The sequence below is a fragment of the Bufo bufo genome, chromosome 6 (assembly GCF_905171765.1).
Source record: "Bufo bufo chromosome 6, aBufBuf1.1, whole genome shotgun sequence".
Lineage (NCBI taxonomy): Eukaryota > Metazoa > Chordata > Amphibia > Anura > Bufonidae > Bufo > Bufo bufo.
Genome location: NC_053394.1, coordinates 101,866,142 through 101,892,437, shown reverse-complemented (window position 1 = coordinate 101,892,437; position 26,296 = coordinate 101,866,142). Strand labels below are relative to the sequence as shown.

The 26,296-nt window shown below is 44.0% G+C and overlaps 1 protein-coding gene across 1 annotated transcript in view; it reads right to left on the bottom strand.

Moving 5' to 3' along the window:
• LOC121005862 (glutathione S-transferase kappa 1-like) overlaps positions 1–25,017 on the bottom strand; it is a 31,898-nt gene extending 6,881 nt beyond the window's left edge. The window contains exons 1-6 of the mRNA XM_040438658.1: positions 24,904–25,017; positions 20,781–20,862; positions 16,161–16,289; positions 15,470–15,570; positions 13,421–13,456; positions 12,303–12,419 (exon numbers count right to left, since the gene is read on the bottom strand). Coding sequence (XP_040294592.1) covers positions 12,303–12,419; positions 13,421–13,456; positions 15,470–15,570; positions 16,161–16,289; positions 20,781–20,862; positions 24,904–24,972 — 534 coding nt within the window. The 5' untranslated portion in view covers positions 24,973–25,017. The remainder of the gene's footprint in view (positions 1–12,302; positions 12,420–13,420; positions 13,457–15,469; positions 15,571–16,160; positions 16,290–20,780; positions 20,863–24,903) is intronic.
• Positions 25,018–26,296: the final 1,279 nt, after the last annotated feature.

The window sequence follows — 26,296 nt, the reverse complement described above, 5'->3', positions numbered from 1 at the left end:
AGGACCATCGCAGCACGTCTCGGATGATGACGAAACACAGGTGCCAACTGCTGGGGCTTTCGAAAGTGTGCAGACCGACAAGGAAGGCAGGGGTGAAGACTGGGTGGAAGATGAGGTCCTCGACCCCACATGGAATCAAGGTCATGCGAGTGACCTATATAGTTCGGAGGAAGAGGCAGTGGTTGCACAGAGCCACCAGCACAGCAGAAGAGGGAGCAGGGTGCAAAAGCGGAGTGGCCGTCCTCCAAGGAGTTCCCTGGCGTGGCAGTTCTTCAGACAATGTGCTGACGACAAGACATGAGTGGTTTGCACGCTGTGCAATCAGACCCTGAAGTGAGGCATAAACGTTCTCAACCTGAGCACAACCTGCATGACCAGGCATTTAAGTGCAAAGCACAAGCTGCAGTGGAGTAGACACCTCAAAAACCTCCTGCTTCCTCTTGTGCTGCAGTCTCGGCCTCTTCATCCACCTCTGGAGTGACAGTGGCACCTGCCACCCCGCAAACAGAGGATCTGCCAGAAACACCAACACCTGGGTCACCAAGCATCTCCACAATGTCCCACGGAAGCGTTCAGCTCTCCATCTCCCAAACGCTGGAGAGGAAGAGGAAGTACCCCCCTACCCACCCGCGATCCCTAGCCCTGAATGCCAGCATTTCTAAATTACTGGCCTTTGAAATGCTGTTATTCCGTCTGGTGGAGACGGATAGTTTTAAAGGCCTTATGGCGGTGGCTGTCCCACAGTACGTCGAGCCCAGCCGCCACTACTTTTCCAGGAGAGCCTTCCCTTTCCCTGCACAACCAAGTGGGGGACAAAATCAGGTGTGCACTGCGCAACGCCATCTGTGGCAAGGTGCACCTCACTACGGATATGTGGACCAGTAAGCACGGTCAGGGACGTTATATCTCCATAACATCACACTGGGTAAATGCAGTGGCGGCTGAGCCTGAGGCGGATAGCAGTTTGGCGCATGTCCTTCCACCACCGAGGATTGCAGGGCGCTTCAGTTTGCCTCCTGTTGCTTCCTCCTCCTCCTCTGCTTCCTCATCCTCTACGAGCTCCTCATCCGGTCAGCGTAATACCTTCACCACCAACTTCAGCACAGCCAGGGGTAAACGACAAGAGGCGATGAGTGGTTTGTGCCCGTCAGCCTCAAGCCCGACCTGGTGGTGTGCGATAATGGGCGAAATCTCGTAGCAGCTCTGGGACTAGCCGGTTTGACGCACATCCCTTGCCTGGGTCATGTGCTGAATTTGGTGGTGCAGAGATTCCTTAAAAATTACCCAGATATGTCAGAGCTGCTGCATAAAGTGCGGGCCGTCTATGCGCGCTTTCGGCGTTCTCACCCTGCTGCTGCTCGTCTGTCAGCGCTGCAGCGTAACTTCGGCCTTTCCGCTCATCCGTTAAACGGATGGGAAAAACGTGATGTGAACCCAGCCTATACTGTATTCTGGAATGTAATCCCTGACAGGTTTTGTGTATTAATAGGACGGCGGCCATTTTATTTTCCCTAATGATTGCTCCCCAAACAAAATGAGCCATTATAACTAATGAAAGATATTTGGAAATATATTTATAATATATATTAATTTCCTTGATTCCTGGAGAACCGCTTTAACCCTTTGGCTACTGGAGGTTTTTTCGTTTTAATTTTTCTTCCCTATTTTTCGTGAGCCATAACTTTTTTCTTTTTTCGGTCACATAGCTGTATGAGGGTTTATTTCTTGCGGGACAAGTTGTAATTTCTAATGCCATCCTTAATTATGGCATAAAATGTTGTGGAAATGGTAAAAAAATTCCAAATGGGGTGGAATTGGAAAAAAAAAACACAATACCTACACCGTTTTACGTTTTTTTTCCCCATGGCATTTTGTTTACGGCAAAACTGACCCACGCCCTTCTTTCTCTGGGTCAGTATGATAACAGCGATACCCAATGTATAGGTTCTTTATGTCTAAATAGTGTAAAAATAAATGTAAACTTTGAGAAAAATGTATTTTTTTATATCACCATATTCCGACCCCCATAACTTTTTTATACTTATGTCTAATGAGCTGTTTACGGGCTCATTTTTTGTGGAACAATCTGTACTTTTAATACATACATTTTTACCCATTATTATTGCGTATTCTATATATATATATATATATATATATATATATATATATATATATTTATAAATGCTCAGATTGTTATTATATATGTATTGTCATGTTTTATTATTCGAAAAGATTATACTGGCACTTATTTTTTTTAAAAACGCATGAAAAATGCAAGGCATTTTGCTATACCACATCCACTACAGAGACAATTATACTAATGCCAATGGAAGAGTGATAGAACATGGATTCCATGCCACTTTTTACATCTAACTGAAGATACTTATCTGATAAGACTATAAAAGCTCCACTATATTTGGGGGTCTCCTTGCCACTGAGGAAGGAGACTGAGATCTCTGAAACGCGTATGGTGAGGACTCCCAATATTGAGGATTCGTTAGAGCGCTATAACCTTTTTCATATATGCGGTACCTAATACCAACCGCAATCAGTTCTAATTATACTAGCACTTGGACCCTGCAACTTCTTTAATTCCTCCAAACCAGAATGAGACGCCGGAAGACTAGAGCACTGCTAGCGCTGCAGGCACGTGGGATGCCGCGGCCACAGGCATGAACATTATTAGCACATTGCTCCAAACACTGTGATTTTAAGATTAATATTGCGTCAGACACGGAACACACCACCCGACCTTCCGTTCACCACCGCCAGGCTGTTTCCCAACTGGGATAACGAATCGTGAGTAAGGGTATTACTACCAAACCCTACTTTTTATGTGAATTGCAGGAACTTCTGAAAGCTGCAGCAATTGGTAACGAATCTACAATAATTCTGTATATGTTACCTCATTCGCAATTATTGAAGTGATACAGTGTTAAACAATTGGAAGCACATATATATCCATTTGTTACAACAGGCAATACGGTCCTCCTACAGTGGATTAACTATTTGCTACACTTTTAACCCTTGCAGCTGCACTGTGGACTATATAGCCATTGGAGATACTTCCCTTTTTTTGCACTCCTTTTTCCCTGTACAGGTGGATCTTTTTTATTTTTTAGGTGGAAATATCATCTACATAGGTGGGATTATCTTACACGTAAACACAAGGCTCTTCTCCAATTTAATCACAACATTTTTTAGGTGGACTTATTTTTATGCATTCACCTTAATATAGTAGTTGTGTTATATATCCACATTTGTGTCCTCTCATAGTGGTCCCATTGTGGATATATTATTGATTGTTCACTATTGTCCTTTTCAGTCCCATGGTGGATGAATTATTGATTTTTATTTCAGTGTCAATATTATATTGATTATTTCTGACTAACGTCTGTATCTATTTGATGAACCTTGACACATGATTTCTACTTTGCTTGAATGTCAGAGGGCTATATAGCCACTTGAGGACTATCCGGGATATTCACTACGGAGACCCCAACATTTTATGGTCCACTTGACCCTGGTCTACGTCGTTGAATATTTCTGAAATTCCCTATACGGTTACATTTCTGTTCTGTTTTAGTAAATAAAAACTGTTATTATTATATACCAGGAATTTGTTTTATATAAACGATAGATGAATTCCTCCAAATGAGGTGTGCACAACCACTCTATATTTTATATTAATCTGTACTTTTAATTGATACCATTTTGGAGCATGCCTGACTTTTTGGTCACATTTTATTTTTTTGGGGTAAGAAAAGCAATGAAAAAAAAATGGCAAATCGGACATTTTGACCCTTTTTTCCGTTATGCCATTCGTCGTATTGGATTTTTTTTTTCTATTTTAATAGTATGGGCATTTTCGGTTGCGGTGATACCCATGATGTTTATATTTATTGTTATTTAGGAATTCATTTTTGAATTATACGGAAAGGGGGTGATTTAAACTTTTATATATTTCTTATATATTTAACATTTTTTATTTATTTTTTTGTGATCATTATGTGCCTCATATATTAGCTTCTAAAAAAAATTTTAACAATTTTTTATTTGGGTTTATCAGGAATTTATTATTAGCTTATTTTGCTCACTTCTTATCCTGGCTTGCCATCTGGTGGCCAAAGTAAAAATTGCAGTTTGAATACTGTTAGCCTACTCAGTAAGACTTACAGTATTCAGCGCAACTACCTATGCCTGGATTGGACACATGGGGCATAGGTGGGAAGCTTCCGGGTTTTTGCGCATTTAGGTGCCGTGATCTCACTTGATCACGGCATCTAAAGCATTTACTTACCGCGATCGGCATTATTGCCGGTCACGGTAATTAGCCGCAGGTCTCTGCTGTATGAAACAGCAGAGATCGGCCGGCGATGACGCCCGCTGCACGTGCGAGCGAGCGTCATGTTTACACATCGCACCAGTGCCTTACATGGACGGCGCTGGTAGCCTAAGGGTTAAAGAAGCACTCTATTTTTTATTATTATTTTTGAGGCCCCCGTTTGTAACCTTTGTTCCCAAATCATGCAACCGTCAGTTGACCACCAGACTGCTACAGAATCTGTTATGTCATTTGGAAGTAAGATAGTCTATGCCGCCTAAGACTCACATGGAGGCTCTCAAAGATTTGTATAGAAAAACGTACTTCCGGCTGACAAAGTAGATGCTGTAACAGTCCGCTGGTCAGACGGCCGGTCCCATCCTGCAGTAGAGTTGTTTTATGTAACAATAAAGCAGCTATACTGCCCTCTTTCTTGCTCAGGTTACAAACAGGGGCTCCAATAAAAAAAAAAAAAAAAAAAAAAAGTCTTTAAATGAATATTCCATTCATTGCAAGGGAGAACATTGCAGGACGGAGCTAGAATGGAGGGAGAGACGACTGTACAACTGTAACTGACAACCAGGGCAGGGCGTACACAGGTATAGGGCTCCATAGCAAAACTTAGTATGCCTCCCTACCCCCATATTTTAATTTTTTTTAAAATCAGTGGACAAATAAAATAAATAAATAAATAAATAAATCGCACTGTACCCGACTTCTGTGTCAAATAAACTGGAACATGTTCTTCATAAATATGGTACTAATACTGAACATCATATTTCTCAAAGTATTTACAACCAGATACCCATCAAATACATTCATAAATCTCCTCCAAACTGTTCTAAATATCCTACTTCCCTTCACACAATATATTCAAAAATTATTATTATTATTATTGAACTCAATGGAAGCTGTAAAATCTCTTTTGCACCAAGCTCCTTCTCGTGGCAGCTCCAGGAAATCGCTGTGGTTTTATGTTAGGAACAGGAGAAGTATTTGAGCACCAGGCCCCATAACGGTCTGCCTCCATGTTGAGTACAACCAAAAAAAGTGAGTAGATAAAAGGAATGATCACCTACATAAAAGCAAATATAGCTAATGGGGGGGAAATCAGATAGCAACTTTGTGTCCCAGAAACTGACACACATGTAACTGAGAAATATGGTACACGGTGCCGACATGTTTAGACGCACACAACATAAAGCTTTGTTTTCTCTGCTAACAAAGGCGTTGAACTTAACCTCTTAAGGACACATGACGTACTGGTACGTCATGATGTCCTGGTACTTAAGGACACATGACGTACCGGTACGTCATGTGTTGTTCCGATCACTGCCGCCCGGCCGGCAGTGATCGGAACCCGGTGCCTGCTCAAATCATCGAGCAGGCACCTAGGCTAAATGCGCGGGGGGGTCCCGTGACCCCCCCATGTCGGCGATCGCGGCAAACCGCAGGTCAATTCAGACCTGCGGTTTGCTGCGATTTCTGGTCCCCGCGGTCCCTGACCGCGGGGATCAGAAACTTTATATGCCTAAAATAATGTTTTATTAACCCCCCCTGCACCCCCGAATGATTTTATGGTGGCGGGAGGTGCAGGAGGTGCGGCAGGCGGGATCGCGATCCCCCGCCCGCCTCCCCTTGTATAATCGTTGGTTTCTAGTGGGTATACCAGGGTGCCAGCACATTGCTGGCACCCTGGTATAAACGGCTGACATCTGCGATGCGATGTCAGCCGTTAACCCTTTCCATACAGCGGTCCGTACGGACCGCTGTATGGAAAAGGTTAACAGCGCAGGGAGCTCCCTCCCTCTACCATCGGGGGGCTGCTGTGCCTTTGCAGCCCCCTGATGGGAGAGGGAGAGAGCCCCCCTCAGCCCTGTGCTTACCCTTCCCCGTCTGCGCAGTTCTGACAGACGGGGAAGGTTCCCATGGCAACAGGACGCCTCTCAGGCGTCCTGCTGTCCATGGTGCTGAACAGATCTATGCTAAAAGCATAGATCTGTTCAGTGTAAGTAAAATACAGTACAGTACAATATATATTGTTCTGTACTGTATTATACAGACATCAGACCCACTGGATCTTCAAGAACCAAGTGGGTCTGGGTCAAAAAAAAAGTAAAAAAAAGGGAAAAAAAAAGTAAAAATCAAAAAACACATTTATCACTGATTAAAAATGAAAAAAATAAAATTCCCTACACATGTTTGGTATCGCCGCGTCCGTAACGACCTGATCTATAAAACGGTTATGTTACTTTACCCGAACGGTGAACGCCATAAAAATAAAAAATAAAAAACTATGATGAAATTGAAATTTTGCCCACCTTACTTCCCAAAAAAGGTAATAAAAGTGATCAAAAAAGTCGCATGTACGCCAAAATAGTACCAATCAAACCGTCATCTCATCCCGCAAAAATCATACCCTACCCAAGATAATCGCCCAAAAACTGAAAAAACTATGGCTCTTAGACTATGGAAACACTAAAACATGATTTGTTTTGTTTCAAAAATGAAATCATTGTGTAAAACTTACATAAATAAATAAAAAAGTATACATATTAGGTATCGCCGCGTCCGTATCGACCGGCTATATAAAAATATCACATGATCTAACCCCTCAGATGACCACCGTAAAAAATTTCAAATAAAAACGGTGTAAAAAAAGCCATTTTTTGTCATCTTACGTCACAAAAAGTGTAATAGCAAGCAATCAAAAAGTCATATGCACCCCAAAATAGATGCCAATCAAACCGTCATTTTATCCCGCAAAAAATGAGACCCTACTTAAGATAATCGCACAAAAACTGAAAAAACTATGGCTCTTAGACTATGGAGAGACTAAAACATTTTTTTTGTTTTAAAAATGAAAATCAATGTGTAAAACTTACATAAATAAAAAAAATTGTATACATATTAGGTATCGCCGCGTCCGTGACAACCTGCTCTATAAAATTACCACATGATCTAACCTGTCAGATGAATGTTGTAAATAACAAAAAATAAAAACGTGCCAAAAAATCTATTTCTTGTTACCTTGCCGCACAAAAAGTGTAATATAGAGCAACCAAAAATCATATGTACCCTAAACTAGTACCAACAAAACTGCCACCCTATCCCGTAGTTTCTAAAATGGGGTCACTTTTTTGGAGTTTCTACTCTAGGGGTGCATCAGTGGGGCTTCAAATGGGACATGGTGTAAAAAAAAACTGTCCAGCAAAATCTGCCTTCCAAAAACCGTATGGCGTTCCTTTCCTTCTGCGCCCTGCCGTGTGCCCGTACAGCAGTTCACGACCACATATGGGGTGTTTCTGTAAACTACAGAATCAGGGCCATAAATAATGAGTTTTGTTTGGCTGTTAACCCTTGCTTTGTAACTGGAAAAAAAAATATTAAAATGGAAAATCTGCCAAAAAAGTAAAATTTTGAAATTGTATCTCTATTTTCCATTAAATCTTGTGCAACACCTAAAGGGTTAACAAAGTTTGAAAAATCAGTTTTGAATACCTTAAGGGGTGTAGTTTCTTAGATGGGGTCACTTTTATGGAGTTTCTACTCTAGGGGTGCATCAGGGGGGCTTCAAATGGGACATGGTGCCAAAAAAACAGTCCAGCAAAATCAGCCCTCCAAAAACCAAACGGCGCACCTTTCACTCTACACCCCGCTGTGTGCCCGTACAGTAGTTTACGGCCACATATGGGGTGTTTCTGTAAACAGCAGAGTCAGGGCAATAAAGATACAGTCTTGTTTGGCTGTTAACCCTTGATTTGTTAGTGGAAAAAATGGGTTAAAATGAAAAATTAGACAAAAAAATGAAATTCTCAAATTTCATCGCCATTTGCCAATAACTCTTGTGCAACACCTAAAGGGTTAACAACGTATGCAAAATCAGTTTTGAATACCTTGAGGGGTGTAGTTTCTTAGATGGGGTCATTTTTGGGTGGTTTCTATTATGTAAGCCTCGCAAAGTGACTTGAGACCTGAACTGGTCCCTAAAAATTTAGTTTTTGTAAATTTCTGAAAAATTTCAAGATTTGCTTCTAAACTTCTAAGCCTTATAACATCCCCAAAAAATAAAATATCATTCCCAAAACAATTCAAACATGAAGTAGACATATGGGGAATGTAAAGTCATCACAATTTTTGGGGGTATTACTATGTATTACAGAAGTAGAGAAACTGAAACTTTGAAATTTGCAAATTTTTCCAAATTTTTGTTAACCTCCTCAGGACCGCCGTACGCAGGATTGCGTCTTTGCGGCGGTCCTGTTGTTCTGGGTGGACGCGCCGGTGCGTCCTCTCGCGAGACGCGAGATTTCCTGTGAACGCGCGCGCGCGTTCACAGGATCGGAAGGTAAGCTAGTGGATCTCCAGCCTGCCAGCGGCGATCGTTCGCTGGCAGGCTGGAGATGTGATTTTTTTAACCCCTAACAGGTATATTAGACGCTGTTTTGATAACAGCGTCTAATATACCTGCTACCTGGTCCTCTGGTGGTCCCCTTTGTTTGGATCTACCACCAGAGGACACAGGCAGCTCAGTAATATGTTGCACCAAGCACCACTACACTACACCCCCCCCCCCGTCACTTATTAACCCCTTATTAGCCCTTGATCACCCCTGATCACCCCATATAGACTCCCTGATCACCCCCCTGTCATTGATTACCCCCCTGTCATTGATCACCCCCCTGTAAAGCTCCATTCAGATGTCCGCATGATTTTTACGGATCCACTGATAGACTGATCGGATCCGTAAAAATCATACGGACGTCTGAATGCAGCCTTACAGGGGGGTGATCAATGACAGTTGGGTGATCACCCCATATAGACTCCCTGATCACCCCCCTGTCATTGATCACCCCCCTGTCATTGATCCCCCCCCCTCTGTAAGGCTGCATTCAGTCTTTTTTTTGGCCCAAGTTAGCGGAATTTTTTTTTTTTTCTTACAAAGTCTCATATTCCACTAACTTGTGACAAAAAATAAAATCTCACATGAACTCACCATACCCCTCACGGAATCCAAATGCGTAAAATTTTTTAGACATTTATATTCCAGACTTCTTCTCACGCTTTAGGGCCCCTAGAATGCCAGGGCAGTATAAATACCCCACATGTGACCCCATTTCGGAAAGAAGACACCCCCAGGTATTCCGTGAGGGGCATATTGAGTCCATGAAAGATTGAAATTTTTGTCCCAAGTTAGCGGAACGGGAGACTTTGTGAGAAAAAAATAAAAAATATCAATTTCCGCTAACTTGTGCCAAAAAAAAAAAATTTCTATGAACTCGCCATGCCGCTCATTGAATACCTTGGGGTGTCTTCTTTCCAAAATGGGGTCACATGTGGGGTATTTATACTGCCCTGGCATTCTAGGGGCCCCAAAGCGTGAGAAGAAGTCTGGTATCCAAATGTCTAAAAATGCCCTCCTAAAAGGAATTTGGGCCCCTTTGCGCATCTAGGCTGCAAAAAAGTGTCACACATCTGGTATCGCCGTACTCAGGAGAAGTTGGGCAATGTGTTTTGGGGTGTCATTTTACATATACCCATGCTGGGTGAGATAAATATCTTGGTCAAATGCCAACTTTGTATAAAAAAATGGAAAAAGTTGTCTTTTGCCAAGATATTTCTCTCACCCAGCATGGGTATATGTAAAAAGACACCCCAAAACACATTCCCCAACGTTTCCTGAATACGGCGATACCAGATGTGTGACACTTTTTTGCAGCCTAGGTGGGCAAAGGGGCCCATATTCCAAAGAGCACCTTTCGGATTTCACTGGTCATTTACCTACTTACCACACATTAGGGCCCCTGGAAAATGCCAGGGCAGTATAACTACCCCACAAGTGACCCCATTTTGGAAAGAAGACACCCCAAGGTATTCCGTGAGGGGCATGGCGAGTTCCTAGAATTTTTTATTTTTTGTCACAAGTTAGTGGAAAATGATGATTTTTTTTTTTTTTCCATACAAAGTCTCATATTCCACTAACTTGTGACAAAAAATAAAAACTTCCATGAACTCACTATGCCCATCAGCGAATACCCTGGGGTCTCTTCTTTCCAAAATGGGGTCACTTGTGGGGTAGTTATACTGCCCTGGCATTCTAGGGGCCCAAATGTGTGGTAAGGAGTTTGAAATCAAATTCTGTAAAAAATGACGAGTGAAATCCGAAAGGTGCTCTTTGGAATATGGGCCCCTTTGCCCACCTAGGCTGCAAAAAAGTGTCACACATCTGGTATCTCCGTACTCAGGAGAAGGTGGGGAATGTGTTTTAGGGTGTCATTTTACATATACCCATGCTGGGTGAGAGAAATATCTTGGCAAAAGACAACTTTTCCCATTTTTTTATACAAAGTTGGCATTTGACCAAGATATTTATCTCACCCAGCATGGGTATATGTAAAAAGACACCCCAAAACACATTCCCCAACTTCTACTGAATACGGAGATACCAGATGTGTGACACTTTTTTGCAGCCTAGGTGGGCAAAGGGGCCCACATTCCAAAGAGCACCTTTCGGATTTCACTCGTCATTTTTTACAGAATTTGATTTCAAACTCCTTACCACACATTTGGGCCCCTAGAATGCCAGGGCAGTATAACTACCCCACAAGTGACCCCATTTTGGAAAGAAGAGACCCCAAGGTATTTCGTGATGGGCATAGTGAGTTCATGGAAGTTTTTATTTTTTGTCACAAGTTAGTGGAATATGAGACTTTGTAAGAAAAAAAAAAAAAAAGAAAAAAATCATCATTTTCCGCTAACTTGTGACAAAAAATAAAAAGTTCTATGAACTCACTATGCCCATCAGCGAATACCTTAGGGTGTGTATTTTCCGAAATGGGGTCATTTGTGGGGTGTTTGTACTGTCTGGCCATTGTAGAACCTCAGGAAACATGACAGGTGCTCAGAAAGTCAGAGCTGCTTCAAAAAGCGGAAATTCACATTTTTGTACCATAGTTTGTAAACGCTATAACTTTTACCCAAACCATTTTTTTTTTTACCCAAACATTTTTTTTTAATCAAAGACATGTAGAACAATAAATTTAGAGCAAAATTTATATATGGATGTCGTTTTTTTTTGCAAAATTTTACAACTGAAAGTGAAAAATGTCATTTTTTTGCAAAAAAATCGTTAAATTTCGATTAATAACAAAAAAAGTAAAAATGTCAGCAGCAATGAAATACCACCAAATGAAAGCTCTATTAGGGAGAAGAAAAGGAGGTAAAATTCATTTGGGTGGTAAGTTGCATGACCGAGCAATAAACGGTGAAAGTAGTGTAGGTCAGAAGTGTAAAAAGTGGCCTGGTCTTTCAGGGTGTTTAAGCACTGGGGGCTGAGGTGGTTAAAATAGGTATTTTTTGGTGCAAAGAAAATAATTTTTTTGACTTCATTTTACCAGTGTCATGAAGTACAATATGTGACGAAAAAACAATCTCAGAACGGCCTGGATAAGTCAAAGCGTTTTAAAGTTATCAGCACTTAAAGGGACTCTGGTCAGATTTGCAAAAAATGGCCTGGTCCTAAGGTGTAAAAAGGCTGTGTCCTTAAGGGGTTAAAGCCTGTATTTTTTAAATGCTACAACCTGCACTTCACAACATTTTCTTTGTTATTTCTAAGAGATGGTTACTAGACATAATAAATGTTGTTATGAACCAGATGGGTGCCAAAGAAGCAATGTGGTGAAGGTGCGCACAGAGGATGGCAAGTAAGGCTACTTTCACACTTGCGGCAGGACGAATCCGTCAGGCTGTTCACCATGTCGGATCCGTCCTTCCGCTATTTTGCCATGCCGCCGGACCGCCGCTCCGTCCCCATTGACTATAATAGTCAATGGGGACGGAGCGGCGGCACGGCAAAATAGCGGAAGGACGGGTCCGACAGGGTGAACAGCCTGTCGGATCCGTCCTGCCGCAAGTGTGAAAGTACCCTTAAACTTCTGCAAAAGGGTCCATGAGCCTCAAGCTATGCCCCTGTTATTACCCCATATTCCAACGCCTTCTCGGTTGTCTCCTTGAGCTTGTTTTTGACTTCCGGTGAGGTGCAGGTGGACAATAATTGTTTTGCCACATTTTCGGGCATTCCAGCTTTCTTAGCAGCCTAAACAAGGTAAAAATAAAATATAAATGAGAAAGGCTCTAGTGATGAGCTGAAACGTTACGACCACATGGGTGAATAAATACACAGAGTGCTGTCTTTTTCATTTTTATAGATTTTGGATTACATGTGTAGTCCTTTGGCTTGCACCACTAATTTTAATTTATCTTTTTTTGCGGTGCTGCCATTGATTATGAAAAAGTGCTAAATCAAGAGAACCCATAATGAGTAACCAGTAAGGAGACTGGAGAGTCATTCTGAAGGCCTGAAATACCTCCACCGAAAAGGTGTTAATAACTATTAGGCACATGAAAGCACTTCTCATACATTGTAATAAAGCAGTTAAAGGGGTTTTCCGGGATTTTAATATTAATGACCTATCCTCATGATAGGTCATCAATATCAGATCGGCGGGGTCTGACAACAGGCATCCCCGCCGATCAGCTGGTTGAAGAGAAGGCTGCGCTCCGTGCGAGCACTACCTTCCCTTCATTGTTTACTCGCTCGCTGTGTGAGCAGGAGTAATTACAAGCCGTCCCATTCACTGCCGACTGCGAATGAAGGGAAGGCAGAGCTTGCACGAAGGGCGGCCTTCTCTTCAACCAGCTGATCAGCAGGGGTGCCAGGTGTCGGACCCCCATCGATCCGATATAGATTACCATCAATATTAAAATACCGGAAATCCTCTTTAGTGGAAAACCTATTTATAAATATATTTACAACATTGCATGGTTTATTTCAAAGTCAAATAAAGTAACTTTACGTGAACTGATTTTTTTTTATTATAATTTTTTTTAACTATTTTTGGAGTTGTCACGTCACATGAATGTCTGCATACCGATACTGGTGCCAGACAGATTTTTTAGTGCGAATAGAGAAGTCATCATGATGGAATTTTGAATGGTGCTCTTGTGTGAAATCAGAACCATTCAGGGGTTCAGCAGGACCACATAGAAATCATACAGAGCTGTAAAAGGTCCGTTTGTTGGAGGCCCTAATCTTACCTGTATTATGCTCTCCGGTTCTGTAATGTCTATATCCTGTAAGAAAGAAATACAGTTAAAGACACATGCTGTATAAACTAATGAGAGACCATGATATAATATACTACAGGGGGGTAGCTGTAGGGGAAGCGGCTGCTTTGGGGTCCAAACTGAGAAGCGGCCACCTAGGAGGAGGACTAAAAGATTTTATTGGCAGGGCCCCTGTTCCGTGAAATTTCCCTACCCTCGTCACCTCCTGTTGTGACGCGGCCGCACCGGACATGACATTCCCAGCTTTGGAAGGAGGTGTGCCGCGCAGGCGCACAACGACAGGGTAGGGAAATTTCACACCAGAGTCGCTTTACCTCTCAGCTTGCTCCAGATGCGCCTTACCTCTCAGCTGGCTCCAGATGATCAGACACCGCGAATGCGCAGTGAGTGGTAGGGAGATTTAACAGAACAAATGGCCATCAGATCTCCCTACCCCCACCCTGTGCAGGCGCGGTGATCGGATGGATGTTTGGTATAAGATATCTCCCTGTCCGCTGGTGCGCACGCGCAGTGTATCCTGATGGGAGTAGTTAGCCGCACTGGCCTGTAATTTTTTCCCTACCCTCTAACCGCTGCTGAAGCTTCCGTGCATACGAAGTGTCGGCCGGTGTCCAGCTGAGAGGTAAGGCGCTAGCGCGTTAGGTGGCCCCTTCTCCCCAACTCTGGTGTGAAATTTCCCTACCCAGTTGTTGTGCGCCTGCGTGGCGCAGCACACCTCCTTCCAAAGCTGGGAACGTCATGTCCGGTGCGGCCTCGTCACAACAGGAAGTGACGAGGGTAGGGAAATTACAGGAAACGGACAGAGCGTCTGCCAGGCCTCGTCTGAAAGCGCGATCTAGACTAGCCTCAGGAATGGGGGTTGCACAAAAGTGGGGAATTGCAAAGAAGTTGCTAAGAGGGCGGGGGCCCATTCAAAAACTTGCTGTGGGGCCTAGTCATTTCTAGCTACGCCACTGATATACTGCAAACTGAATACATGCAAACAGAAAACACTCACTACTTTTTCGGTCTATTCAATGGCTTTATAAGTTATATTTTTTCACCAGGCCGAACAGCAACATTTTTGTCTAGGTAAAGACTGTGCAGGAATCATTTCATATGAATATATTACACTTCAAACACCACATATACAGTGTAGAGGGATATCGACTTATGGCCTTTCCCAAAACGAAGAGAAAGTTAGTGGGTTGGTTCCATGGAAAGTCGTCGTGCGTGTGGTCACACTATTTTTCTGCAACGTCTATATGGTATATGACTATAAAAGGAGTTTTATCCATATGATGTTTGAAGTGCATTATATATAGAAAGGCACTTTAAAAAGGAATGTGCCACTCAAAATTTGGAGATATGATTGACAGCAGCCACCATGGGCCATAGACACAATGGACACGAAGGGGCCTCTGAATTATATGGGAGCGTTTTCTAGGCATGGTCTGTGGCCTGTGCAGAGGTCAGGAGGGAGCTAATAAGCTGTGATATCACCTACTGTGAGTGGTGGACGCTGTGTTATCTAGATATAGCCAATATCTGTCATTCTAATCATGCCTTTAATGTAAACTGCACATAACTGCAGTAAAGTGACCTGTACAGACCAAGAAGTGGTGCCTATTATCAGTATTAGTGACCAGTGCAAAACATGCAGGATTTTATGTTTTCTATATAGATATTGACATTAAAAATAAAAAAATAGCATCACTGAAAATTCTCTAAAAATATGTTTATCATAAGGTAAAAACTTGATTTAAACACTAGGTCATTTTCTTCTGACACATTCCCTTTAAAGTCATAATTCCATGGCTTTACATGGATACCACTAAAAGACAGAGGTTCTCAACCGCAAGTGTGATACACTGGTGGCTCTTGGCCATTTGTTTCTTGTGTGGACTACCATATTTGCCATCAGTTCAACCAACAGAAATCATTGGACTGTAAACGGAAAAAATGCAACAAAAAGTGAATAAAAGTAATTTGAATAGTTCCTAATGGACAGAATACTACAGCACATGATGGAGCACCAACCTCAGACCAGATTCGCAGCCACAACTCCCGAGACACTGACTCAAGGAACTCTGGATGTGACATCTGAACAGCCGTCACAAACCGCATGGCTGACAGACTTCCTAAAAAATGGATCCAAATCATTCAAGAACAGAATTGTACAAGATTTCAATGGAATGCAGCAGTGCAACATACAGTACTGTACCAATAAGGGATCATGTAAATGTATTGTGATATTTACTAAACCGCTCAGTCTTTTATACGTACAGTCAATACACTCTGCTGGCCACAGCATATTAGACTGTTTCCAAACGATAATCTTACATTGTACCATTAGTTAAAGGGAACATCAAACATGGCAGATAGATATGATTTAAATTCTCGTTAGAAGAAGTCTAAAAAATATCCACTCTGTAAAGGCTACAGGATTTTAGATTTTAAACGGCTTGAGGGACACAGTGGGGGTCTAAACGGTGGGGCACTTGGCGATCACAAGACGGTCCCACAGAGTTGAATAAAGTGGAAGTGCGCATGTGTGACCGTCACTCCGTTCAAACGGGGCTCCCGTTCTTGTGAACTGGATAGCGATAAGTGTCTGATCAGCAGGGGCCCCTGGTAATCAGATACTCATCCGCTATCCACAATTAATCCAAAAAGAGCCTTTATATTTTGAATTGCACTGCTGATTCATCATGACAAATTTCAGACTAACCTTTCTTAATGACAACATTAAAGAAATCACTTGGTTGATGTAAAGGAACTTGATAAAACTCAGACAGCTTTTCCAAGTCCTTCACCATGTAGGAACCCCTCTTTGGAACCATGGCGGGAGGAGAGTTACCTGTTTAAGAAAAAATAGACATTTCTGGTATTTTAACACCACTGATTTACATTACCATCATATTTTAGATTGCAAAGACGTCAATGCCTCTGCTGACTGGGCAATCCCATGCGACAGTTCGGCTCAACATCTGAATGGTAATATTTTCCCCTCAACATCCCTCTGAAGCCCTGCAAGAATTAGTTTGAAGAAATTCTCAACATACAAAAACCTGCATAAATCTAAGTGAAAAAAACACCTTGAAAACTACAAAATATAAACTGCTGGTGGAGCTTGGTCAATGATCACACAACCAAGCTGGTGCACCCTTTCTTTAGGCTCTGCAGCAAGGTATATGTTGAAGAAGAGTCACATTAAGGCCTCATGCACACGACCGTTGTGTGCATCCGTGGCCGTTGTGCCGTTTTCTTTCGTGGACCCATTGACTTTCAATAGGTCAGTGGAAAAATCGGAAAATGCACCGTTTTGCAGCCGCATCCGTGATCCTTGTTTCCTGTCCGTCAAAAAAATATGACCTGTCATTCAAGTCAATGGGTCCGTGAAAGAACACGGATGCACACAAGATTGGCATCCGCGTCCGTGATCCGTGGCCGTAGGTTACTTTCATACAGACGGATTCGAAGATCCGTCTGCATAAAAGCTTTTTCAGAGATGGGTTTTCACTTTGTGAAAACTCAAATCCGACAGTATATTCTAACACAGAGGCGTTCCCATAGTGATGGGGGCGCTTCTAGTTACAATATACTACGAACTGTGTACATGACTGCCCCCTGCTGCCTGGCAGCACCCGATCTCTTACAGGGGGCTGTGATCAGCACAATTAACCCCTCAGGTGCATATCATAGCCCCTTATAAGAGATCAGGGGCTGCCAGGCAGCAGGGGGCAGACCCCCCTCCCTCCCCAGTTTGAATATCATTGGTGGCCAGTGTGCGGCCCCCCCGCCCCCCCCCCCCCCTATTGTAATATCATTAAGCAATGCGCCGCACAGACCTGTCACTTACCAGTAGGAGGAGCTCCCGGCCGGACACAGACAGCGCAGCAGCCAGCAGGTAAGTATGATGCTTCTAATATTGTAATATTGCTAAGTAACCATGGCAACCAGGCCTGCAGTAGCGTCCTGGTTGCCATGGTTACCGATCGGAGCCCCAGAGCGATTAAACTGGGACTCCGATCGGAATCTTCGCTGCAACCAATGATCGGGCAGGGGGGGGGGGGGGGGGGGGGGGGGGAGGCCGCACACTGGCCACCAATGAAATTACAATAGAGGGGGGGAGGGGGACCGACGGAGGCCGCACACTGGCCACCAATGAAATTACAATAGAGGGGGGGAGGGGGGCCGACAGGGGCCGCACACTGGGCACCAATGATATTACAATAGAGGGGGGGCCGGGGGGGCGCACACTGGCCACCAATGATATTCAAACTGGGGAGGGAGGGGGGTCTGCCCCCTGCTGCCTGGCAGCCCCTGATCTCTTACAGGGGGCTATGATACGCACAATTAACCCCTTCAGGTGCGGCACCTGAAGGGTTAATTGTGCTGATCACAGCCCCCTGTAAAAGATCGGGTGCTGCCAGGCAGCAGTCATGTACACAGTTCGTAGTATATTCTAACTAGAAGCGTCCCCATCACTATGGGAACGCCTCTGTGTTAGAATATACTGTCGGATCTGAGTTTCACGATGTAACTCAAATCCGATGGTATATTCGAACATAGAGGCGTTCCCATGGTGATGGGGACGCTTCAAGTTAAAATATACCATCGGATTGGAGAAAACTCCGATCCTATGGTATATTAACTCCTGACTTTACATTGAAAGTCAATGGGGGACGGATCCGTTTGAAATTGCACCATATTGTGTCAACGTCAAACGGATCTGTCCCCATTGACTTGCATTGTAATTCAGGACGGATCCGTTTGGCTCCGCACGGCCAGGCGGACACCAAAACGACTTTTTTTTCATGTCCGTGGATCCTCCAAAAATCAAGGAAGACCCACGGACGAAAAAACGGTCACGGATCACGGAAAAACGGAACTCGTTTTTGCGGACCGCAAAAAAATACGGTCGTGTGCATGAGGCCTAATACTGGGTGGCATCTCCTCTTGCTGCGATACACAATGCCACGCTGGCAAGGTAAGGGTCATACAGATCCTGGATATCCTCCTGTGGAAAGTCATTCCAGTCTCTTACAACTTGGAGCTGTAGTTCAGCCAAGGTGGTTTTTGGCTGCTGTGCATGGGAGATCTGTCACCCCATCCAGTCCCAGACGTTCTCAACGGGGGCAATGGAGCTGACCAGGGAAGTTGCTGCATACCATGAAGAGCAAGTTGTGTGGTGCGGGAAGTATGTGGGCTAGAGTTATCTTGTTGGAATACCAGATCTCCTAAAGTCTCATGCAGACGTCCGTGAGATACCGGAATGGAATTGCAGGAGCGAACGGCGTCATTGGTTGCTATGACGCCGTGCGCTCCAGCAAAGCCAGTCCGGTATCTCAAGGACCGTGTTCCACAGACGTCTGCATGAGGCTTAACTGAGTCAAAAAAGACAATAGGACTTGTTCCATGATGTCCTGGACATATTGTAAGTTAGTCTATGTTCCTTCTGATAACATCACATAGGCATGACCATGGTAGCTAATGACACCATGACACCTAGTGTTGGTCCTGTGTGTCTCCACACTAAGCATGATGGTTGTAAGTACTCTCCAGATCTCCAACGAAGTCTGAGGCGGCTATCAATGGCAAACAATAGTGTTAAGTAATAAAAGCCTGGTACTAATAATGGCCGCAGAAGAGTTTGCAGGAGGCCGTAGACGTATTAGAGATGGTCATTTAATCATTTCTTTTTGTACGTATGGAAAATTCGTACAGTGAACATAATGAGAACAGTGTTGATACATCTGCACTAGGTTCACTTCTCATCAGAGATGGAGTTTGGCCTATTCTAGCTTGATGTACTGTATGCTTTTGCAAATGTGTACTGACAGAGGAAATTACAGCAAAAGCGAACTAGTACAAGTATGTCTGCTGATAGTGGAAAATTGTTCTGAGCACTCCTAAAATGAAAAGGCAAAAGTTTTTCCATTCTTGTCAAAGTCCAGAAAAATTCTAGATACAGTACTTCATTCTGGTTACACTATTAAATGGACTTTGATTTGTACACAGTAACCTTGGCGTTAGTGCATTAGGCATTTGGCTACAGATACAGCTGATCGCAAAGATATAAAGCTGGAATCCCTAGAGTATGCGACTTCTAGTGAGATATATATATATATATATATATATATATATATATATATATATATATATATATATATATATATATATATATATATATATATATATATATATATATATATATATATATATACATACACACATATATATATACACATACATATATATATCCCCTACATGCCGGCCATACAAATCAATGACCCCCCCATCCCACGTAATTCATGGATGTGATGAGTGACATGGCAGGAGCTCTTTTTGCATAGTTAGAGGAAGATTCATCTCCATATGACTAGCATGTGGAAATAAAAAAAAAAATAGGGCATGCGGACAGGGGTTGTTGATGTGACACAACCCCTAGTGCCACCTTAAAGAGGACCTTTCACTGGTCCTAATTTGACAATATTATTACCTGACAGTGTAGGGCTTTATTAGGAGAGGTCAGGGCACTTTTTCTTTTTCACATTGGCTGCTCCATTCCCCCGCTGTGCCCCCCGTTCACTTTTGCTGTGCTGTATGCTAATTAGCAGCATCGGTACAGGGAGGAGGAGACAGAAGCTTTTCTCAAGGGGCGTTGTCTTCTCCCAGGCTGTAGAGCGGTCCAATCACAGTGGAGAGCGTCACAGCCAGGGAAAAAAAAAAGCTCATCTTCTACCTGGCTGTGACGCTCTCCACTGTGATTGGACAGCTCTACAGCCTGGGAGAAGGAGACGCCCCTTGAGAAAAGCTTCCGTCTCCTCCTCCCTGTACCGATGCTGCTAATTAGCATACAGCGCAGCAAAAGCGAACGGGGGGCACAGCGAGGGAACAGAGCAGCCAATGTGAAAAAGAAAAAGCGCCCTGACCTCTCCTAATAAAGCCCTACACTGTCAGGTAACAATATTGTCAAATTAGGACCAGTAAAAGGTCCTCTTTAGGAGCGTGTGCACACAGCGGTATTATAGTTTCCTGCATGAGCAGCATATTTTATCCTGAGAGATCAGAAAAGGCTTTGCTAATACCACAGGACAGGATGCCTTACTACAGCTCATACATAAAGCCATAATAAGGCTGTGTGCATGAGGCATCAGACTGCTGCTGACAGTCTATAAGGGACGATAACATTGATGGCCTATCCTAAGGACCTTTAGGAACACTGCACAATACTGTAGCACAATAATGGAGAGGTTTTGCCTGGTACTGCAGCATATCCCAGTCAATCAAATGCTATACAGATGAACTGCTGTCCCTGCTCTCTAAATGCTACAGTTTTACATACCAGATGCATGCATTATTCCTCCAAGGAACCCAGGGCGTAAATGAATGTCTACGTTCCATAAGTTCTTATATCGTAACAGTATCTGAAAAAAATAAAAAAAATAAAAATAAAATCAGGGTAATTCCATGAAATAAGAGGTAACTGTAAATCCTGGAGATGCCCATCAAATTGTTCTGACCATTTTTAAACACCCTCTCCTGCATTGGTGACGTGCCAGTACACGGGATCACCGCAGCCAATCATGTACATGTACTGCTGAGACCAGTGATCGGCTTCAGTAGCATGTTACTGCTGCAGCCGAAAATATGACATCATGGCTGTAGTGGCAAGTCAGGATCAGACTGATGGTGCTGGAGCGGTGGGAGTTTGGACGCGGTCAGTACATTTTTTTTTATTTCAATATCTTCCTATCTTTGCACAAGACCTCCGGAGCACCAGATCTTAAATGCCCTGCTCCTCCTGCCACTCCGTCTTTCCTATTGATTGACAAGGCTAGGCATCTCACTGGCCCTGTAATCTAGCACCTGCAGTATTGCTCGCAGGATCAGCGCATGTTTAGAGAATCTGCTTTGACTGTTTAAGCAGCTCAGATGCCTACTGCACTGATGACAAGTATATGCCACATATTTTAAAAACACAGCATGCTGACGCTTTTGCCGCCTTTTTTCTGACATTTTGACATCTCCTTCTGCATTGGAAAATAACGGCAGATTCACACAGTTCTTTTGAAAATACTGCACCGAGCAGGGCCGCAAGAGAAGATGCTCTGCTGCTACAGCCAGAGCAGCAACTGTTAGGCTGGTTTCACACGGGTGTTGCGGGAAAATGTGCGGGTGCGTTGCAGGAACATGCGCGATTTTTCCGCGAGAGTGCAAAACATTGTAATGCGTTTTGCACTCGCGTGAGAAAAATCGCGCATGTTTGGTACCCACCACGAACTTCTTCACAGAAGTTCAGGCTTGGGATCGGTGTTCTGTAGATTGTATTATTTTCCCTTATAACATGGTTATAAGGGAAAATAATAGCATTCTGAATACAGAATGCATAGTAAAATAGCGCTGGAGGGGTTAAAAAAAATAAAGAATTATTTAACTCACCTTAATCCACTTGCCCGCGCAGCCCGGCATCTCTTCTGTCTTCATCTTAGCTGTGTGCAGGAAAAGGACCTGTGGTGACGTCACTCCGGTCATCACATGGTACGTCACATGATCTTTTACCATAGTGATGGATCATGTGATGACCGGAGTGACGTCACCACAGGTCCTGTTCCTGCACACAGCTAAGATGAAGACAGAAGAGATGCCTGGCTGCGCGAGCAAGTGGATTAAGGCGAGTTAAATAATTTTTATTTATTTTTTAACCCCTCCAGCCCTATTGTACTATGCATTCTGTATTCAGAATGCTATTATTTTCCCTTATAACCATGTTATAAGGGAAAATAATAATGATCGGGTCCCCATCCCGATCGTCTCCTAGCAACCGTGCGTGAAAATCGCACCGCATCCGCACTTGCTTGCGATTTTCACGCAGCCCCATTCACTGACGCTGAATATAGAACATGCTGCGATTTTCACGCAACGCACAAGTGATGCCTGAAAATCACCGCTCATGTGAACAGCCCCATAGAAATGAATGGGTCGGGATTTAGTGCGGGTGCAATGCGTTCAACTCACGCATCGCATCCGCGCGGAATACTCGCCTGTGTGAAAGAGGCCTTAGGTCTCTTGCAGACGAGCGTTCCTCCCGCAGCGAGTCTGCATCGCAGCTCCCGGCACTGATGGGATTTACATAGCATCATAAATCAATATAATGCTATACAACCCTTACAGTTCTGGAATGTATTGGATAACAATGGCAGCATTATGCCATCGTTATCCAATACATTCCAGAACTGTAAGGGTTATAGCATCATAAATCAATATAATGCTATGTGACCCCCGGCAGCGCTGGGAGGTCAGGCCCAGAGCAGCGATGTGGACTCGCTGTGGGAGGAACGCTCGTCTGCAAGGGGCCTTAATGCGCCACTACACTTCCGTATGACTCAATTCGCTCCTCTCTCACACTGAACTAAATTTGTGTACGTCGGGGCCCTGAAGGGGTGTCAGGGTTACAGATATTGATGACCTACAGTATCCTCAGGATAAGTTATCAATATCAGATTGTGGGGGTCCAACCTTCTGTGCCCCCTCGGACAGCTGATTGAACAAGTCATGGTGCTTTTGCGAGTGCTGCGTCCTGTTCAAGGTTTATCTGCACACCGTCCACTTTGTAGCAGAGATGAAGTTCAATTACATCTTTCTCTCCCAGTCATGCGAACGCCTGTAATTACACTGCACCGCTACACCTAGGGGAATGGCTGGCAGGTAAGCTTTGAAGAGGAGGCAGCGCTCGAATGAGTGCTACGGCCCCCGAGTCAGACCCCCACCAATCTGATACTGATGAGCTATGCTGAGGATAGATCATCAGTATCTGTACCCCTGACAACCCTGTTCAATTTTACTCATTTGCTGTATATAGAGCTGACATTTTACAAACATCATTATTGCTTGTTGTCTCCAATGGGGCTCACAATCTAAGGTCCCTATCAGTATGTCTGTGGAGTCTGGGAAGTCGGAGGAAACCCACAAAAACATGGGGAGAACAAACAAACTCCATGCAGATGTTGTCCATGGTCGGATTCTAACCTAGGACCCCAGTGCTGCCAGGGACCACTGCTAACCACTGAGCGACCGTGCTAAATCTCCGGAGATCATTTTGTAGGCAATGAAACGTTGCAATGGTTTATCTGTGATGTACTCTCCAAGATGATTATGTTCTGTGTTCTTTATTATCCATTTATTACAGTGCTCCGTTGTTCTTTGGAGTGTGTATATACATACAGCACATATATGTGTGTTTCTTTAGATAATTTCTTACACCATGCTTGATGAAGACATCTAATAACTTTTCTGTTAAATAGAATTTCTGTTATGTAGCTGACTGGTTAGCGATGCGCTTAGGTCAGCACTACATAACAGTATGTTTTATACATTTCTCCCTGCAGCCGTTCTGCTAAAGTACACACTTTTACAATAAGCTAATGAGCCTCTAGGTGCTATGAGGCCGTAGATTCAGCACCTAGAAGCTCGAAAAAACTAACCATTAGTGTTGAGCGAACTTCTGTTTTAAGTTCGGCGTCTAAAGTTCGGCTTCCGGTTAGCGAAGAATCCCGATATGGATTCCGAATTCCGTTGTGGTCCGTGGTAGCAGAATCAATAATGGCCGATAATTGATTCCGCTATCACGGACCACAACGGAATTCATATCGGGATTCTCCGCTAACCGGAAGCCGAACTTTAGACGCCGAACTTAAAACAGAAGTTCGCTCAACACTACTAACCATGTATCCCGCCCAGGTCCCCCGTTCTGCCCGCCCCGCTCCTTTTGATTGATGTCCAATTTCCATGCATCGTTGAGGAAATCCCGCGCCTGCGCCGTCCACTTCTGTATGCGGCGCAGGCGCAGTGAGTGAAGGAAGCGCTCCTCCTGGTGCCGGCTTCCTCACTGCGCCTGCGCCGACTACGTCACAGTGAGGAAGCCGGCACCAGGAGCGCGGCCTTTACCGAATACAGAAGTGGACGGGGGGGGGGGGGTTTCCTCAACGATGCATGGAACTTGGACATCAATCAAGAGGAGCAGGGCGGGCAGAACGGGGGACCTGGGCGGGATACATGGTTCGTTTTTCGAGCTTCTAGGTGCTGAAGATACGCCCTCATAGCACCTAGAGGCTCATTAGCATATTGTAAAAGTGTGTACTTTAGCAGAACGGCTGCAGGGAGAAATGTGAAAATCACACTTATATGTAGTGCTGACATTGGCGCATCGCTATGTCAGTCAGCTACATAACGGTATTTCTGATGGTAGAAACCCTTTAAGGTTTATCATTTCTTTTATTTCAACTGCAAGACTATTAATATGTTTCTAACTGACAGCAATACGACATTTTGAGCTGATTAGCACTGCACCAATTTTCTGTTCCTTCTGATTCATACAAGTTTCACAGCCCACCATGACACCAGGAAGTGACTGCACAGAACACACCACGTGCTGCACTTTACAATGCTCCAAATATATCCTCTCTCACCTCAAACCCCAGCCAGGAATAGGGGGAGACCACATCATAGAACAGCTCCAGCACCTTTCGTTTAGACATGTCTGCTGCCTTCACACTCCAAGGACTCAAGGAGCATTGTGGGAACAGAGCAAAGTCTACTCCCTCCTCGTGTATTTGGCTGACCTTCTCAGCAGAGTGTAGAAGACTGTTACCGCCATCTGCTGTTAGCTTTAATTATTGCACTCAGCTGCAAACAGGTTTACATGGCTAAGCTTGGTGCAGTTTTTTGTTGTTTTTAAGGCCTCACACACACAAACGTATTTTTTTCCATGTTCGTTCAGGTTTTCCTTGTGGACCGTATACGGAACCATTCATTTCAATGGGTCCGCAAAAAAAATGGATTGCTGAAATTGAAAGTGGGGAAGTCTGTGAATGGGGGGGGGGGGGGTGTGGTGGAGGAACTGTAATAACTCCTGTGAAAGGGGGGGAAATAAGTTATAAGAAAGTGAATGGCTACTGGGCTACTGTGAATGGGGGACTGATGAAAGGGGTTAATAACTACTGTGAAGAAGGGACTGATGAAAGGGGTTAATAAATACTGTGAAGGGGGAACTGATGAAAGGGGTTAATAAATACTGTGAAGGGGGACTGCTGAAAGGGGTTAACTATTGTGAAGGGCTTTCACAGTAATTAATAACCCCTTTCAGCAGTCCCCCATTCACAGAATTTATTAACCCCTTTCAGTCCCCTCTTCACAGTAGTTATTAACCCCTTTCAGCAGTCCCCCATTCACAGTATTTATTAACCCCTCTCAGTCCCTTCTTCACAGTAGTTATTACCCCCTTTCAGTCCCCTCTTCACAGTAATTATTTATTCCCCCCTTTCAGCTCCCACAGTAGTTATAAACCCCTTTCAGCAATCCCCCATTTGCAGTATTTATTAATACCTGTCCCCGGTATGATGTCCTCCTTTTCGGGGTGTGGTGTTCTCCTTTTTGGGGTCCTGCAAGTGGCCACCCTATCTGTAGTGCATCCTTGCCTTCCATTCAAGTGAATGGGTCCACATCCGTGATGCTGTGAGCAGACGGCCAGTGCCCCTATATTGCAGAACCGGCTGATTGCGGGCCACAGTACGGGCACAGCCGGGCAACAGCCATGTGCATGAGGCGTTAAAAATACAGCGCAATGGTTCTGAATAGGGCTGCAGTAAACAATTATTTTAGAAATCAAGTATTCTATTGATTATTTTTTTTACGATTAATCGAGTAATCTAATAAGAAAAAATGCTCTCCCCCCCCCTTGTGCCAGCAGCTCCCCCCCCCTTGTGCCAGCAGCTCCCCCCCCCCCCCCCTTGTGCCAGCAGGTCTCCCCCCCCCCCCCCCCGCTCCTCCTGACACCAGGAGTGCACAGCGTCATTGGTCAAG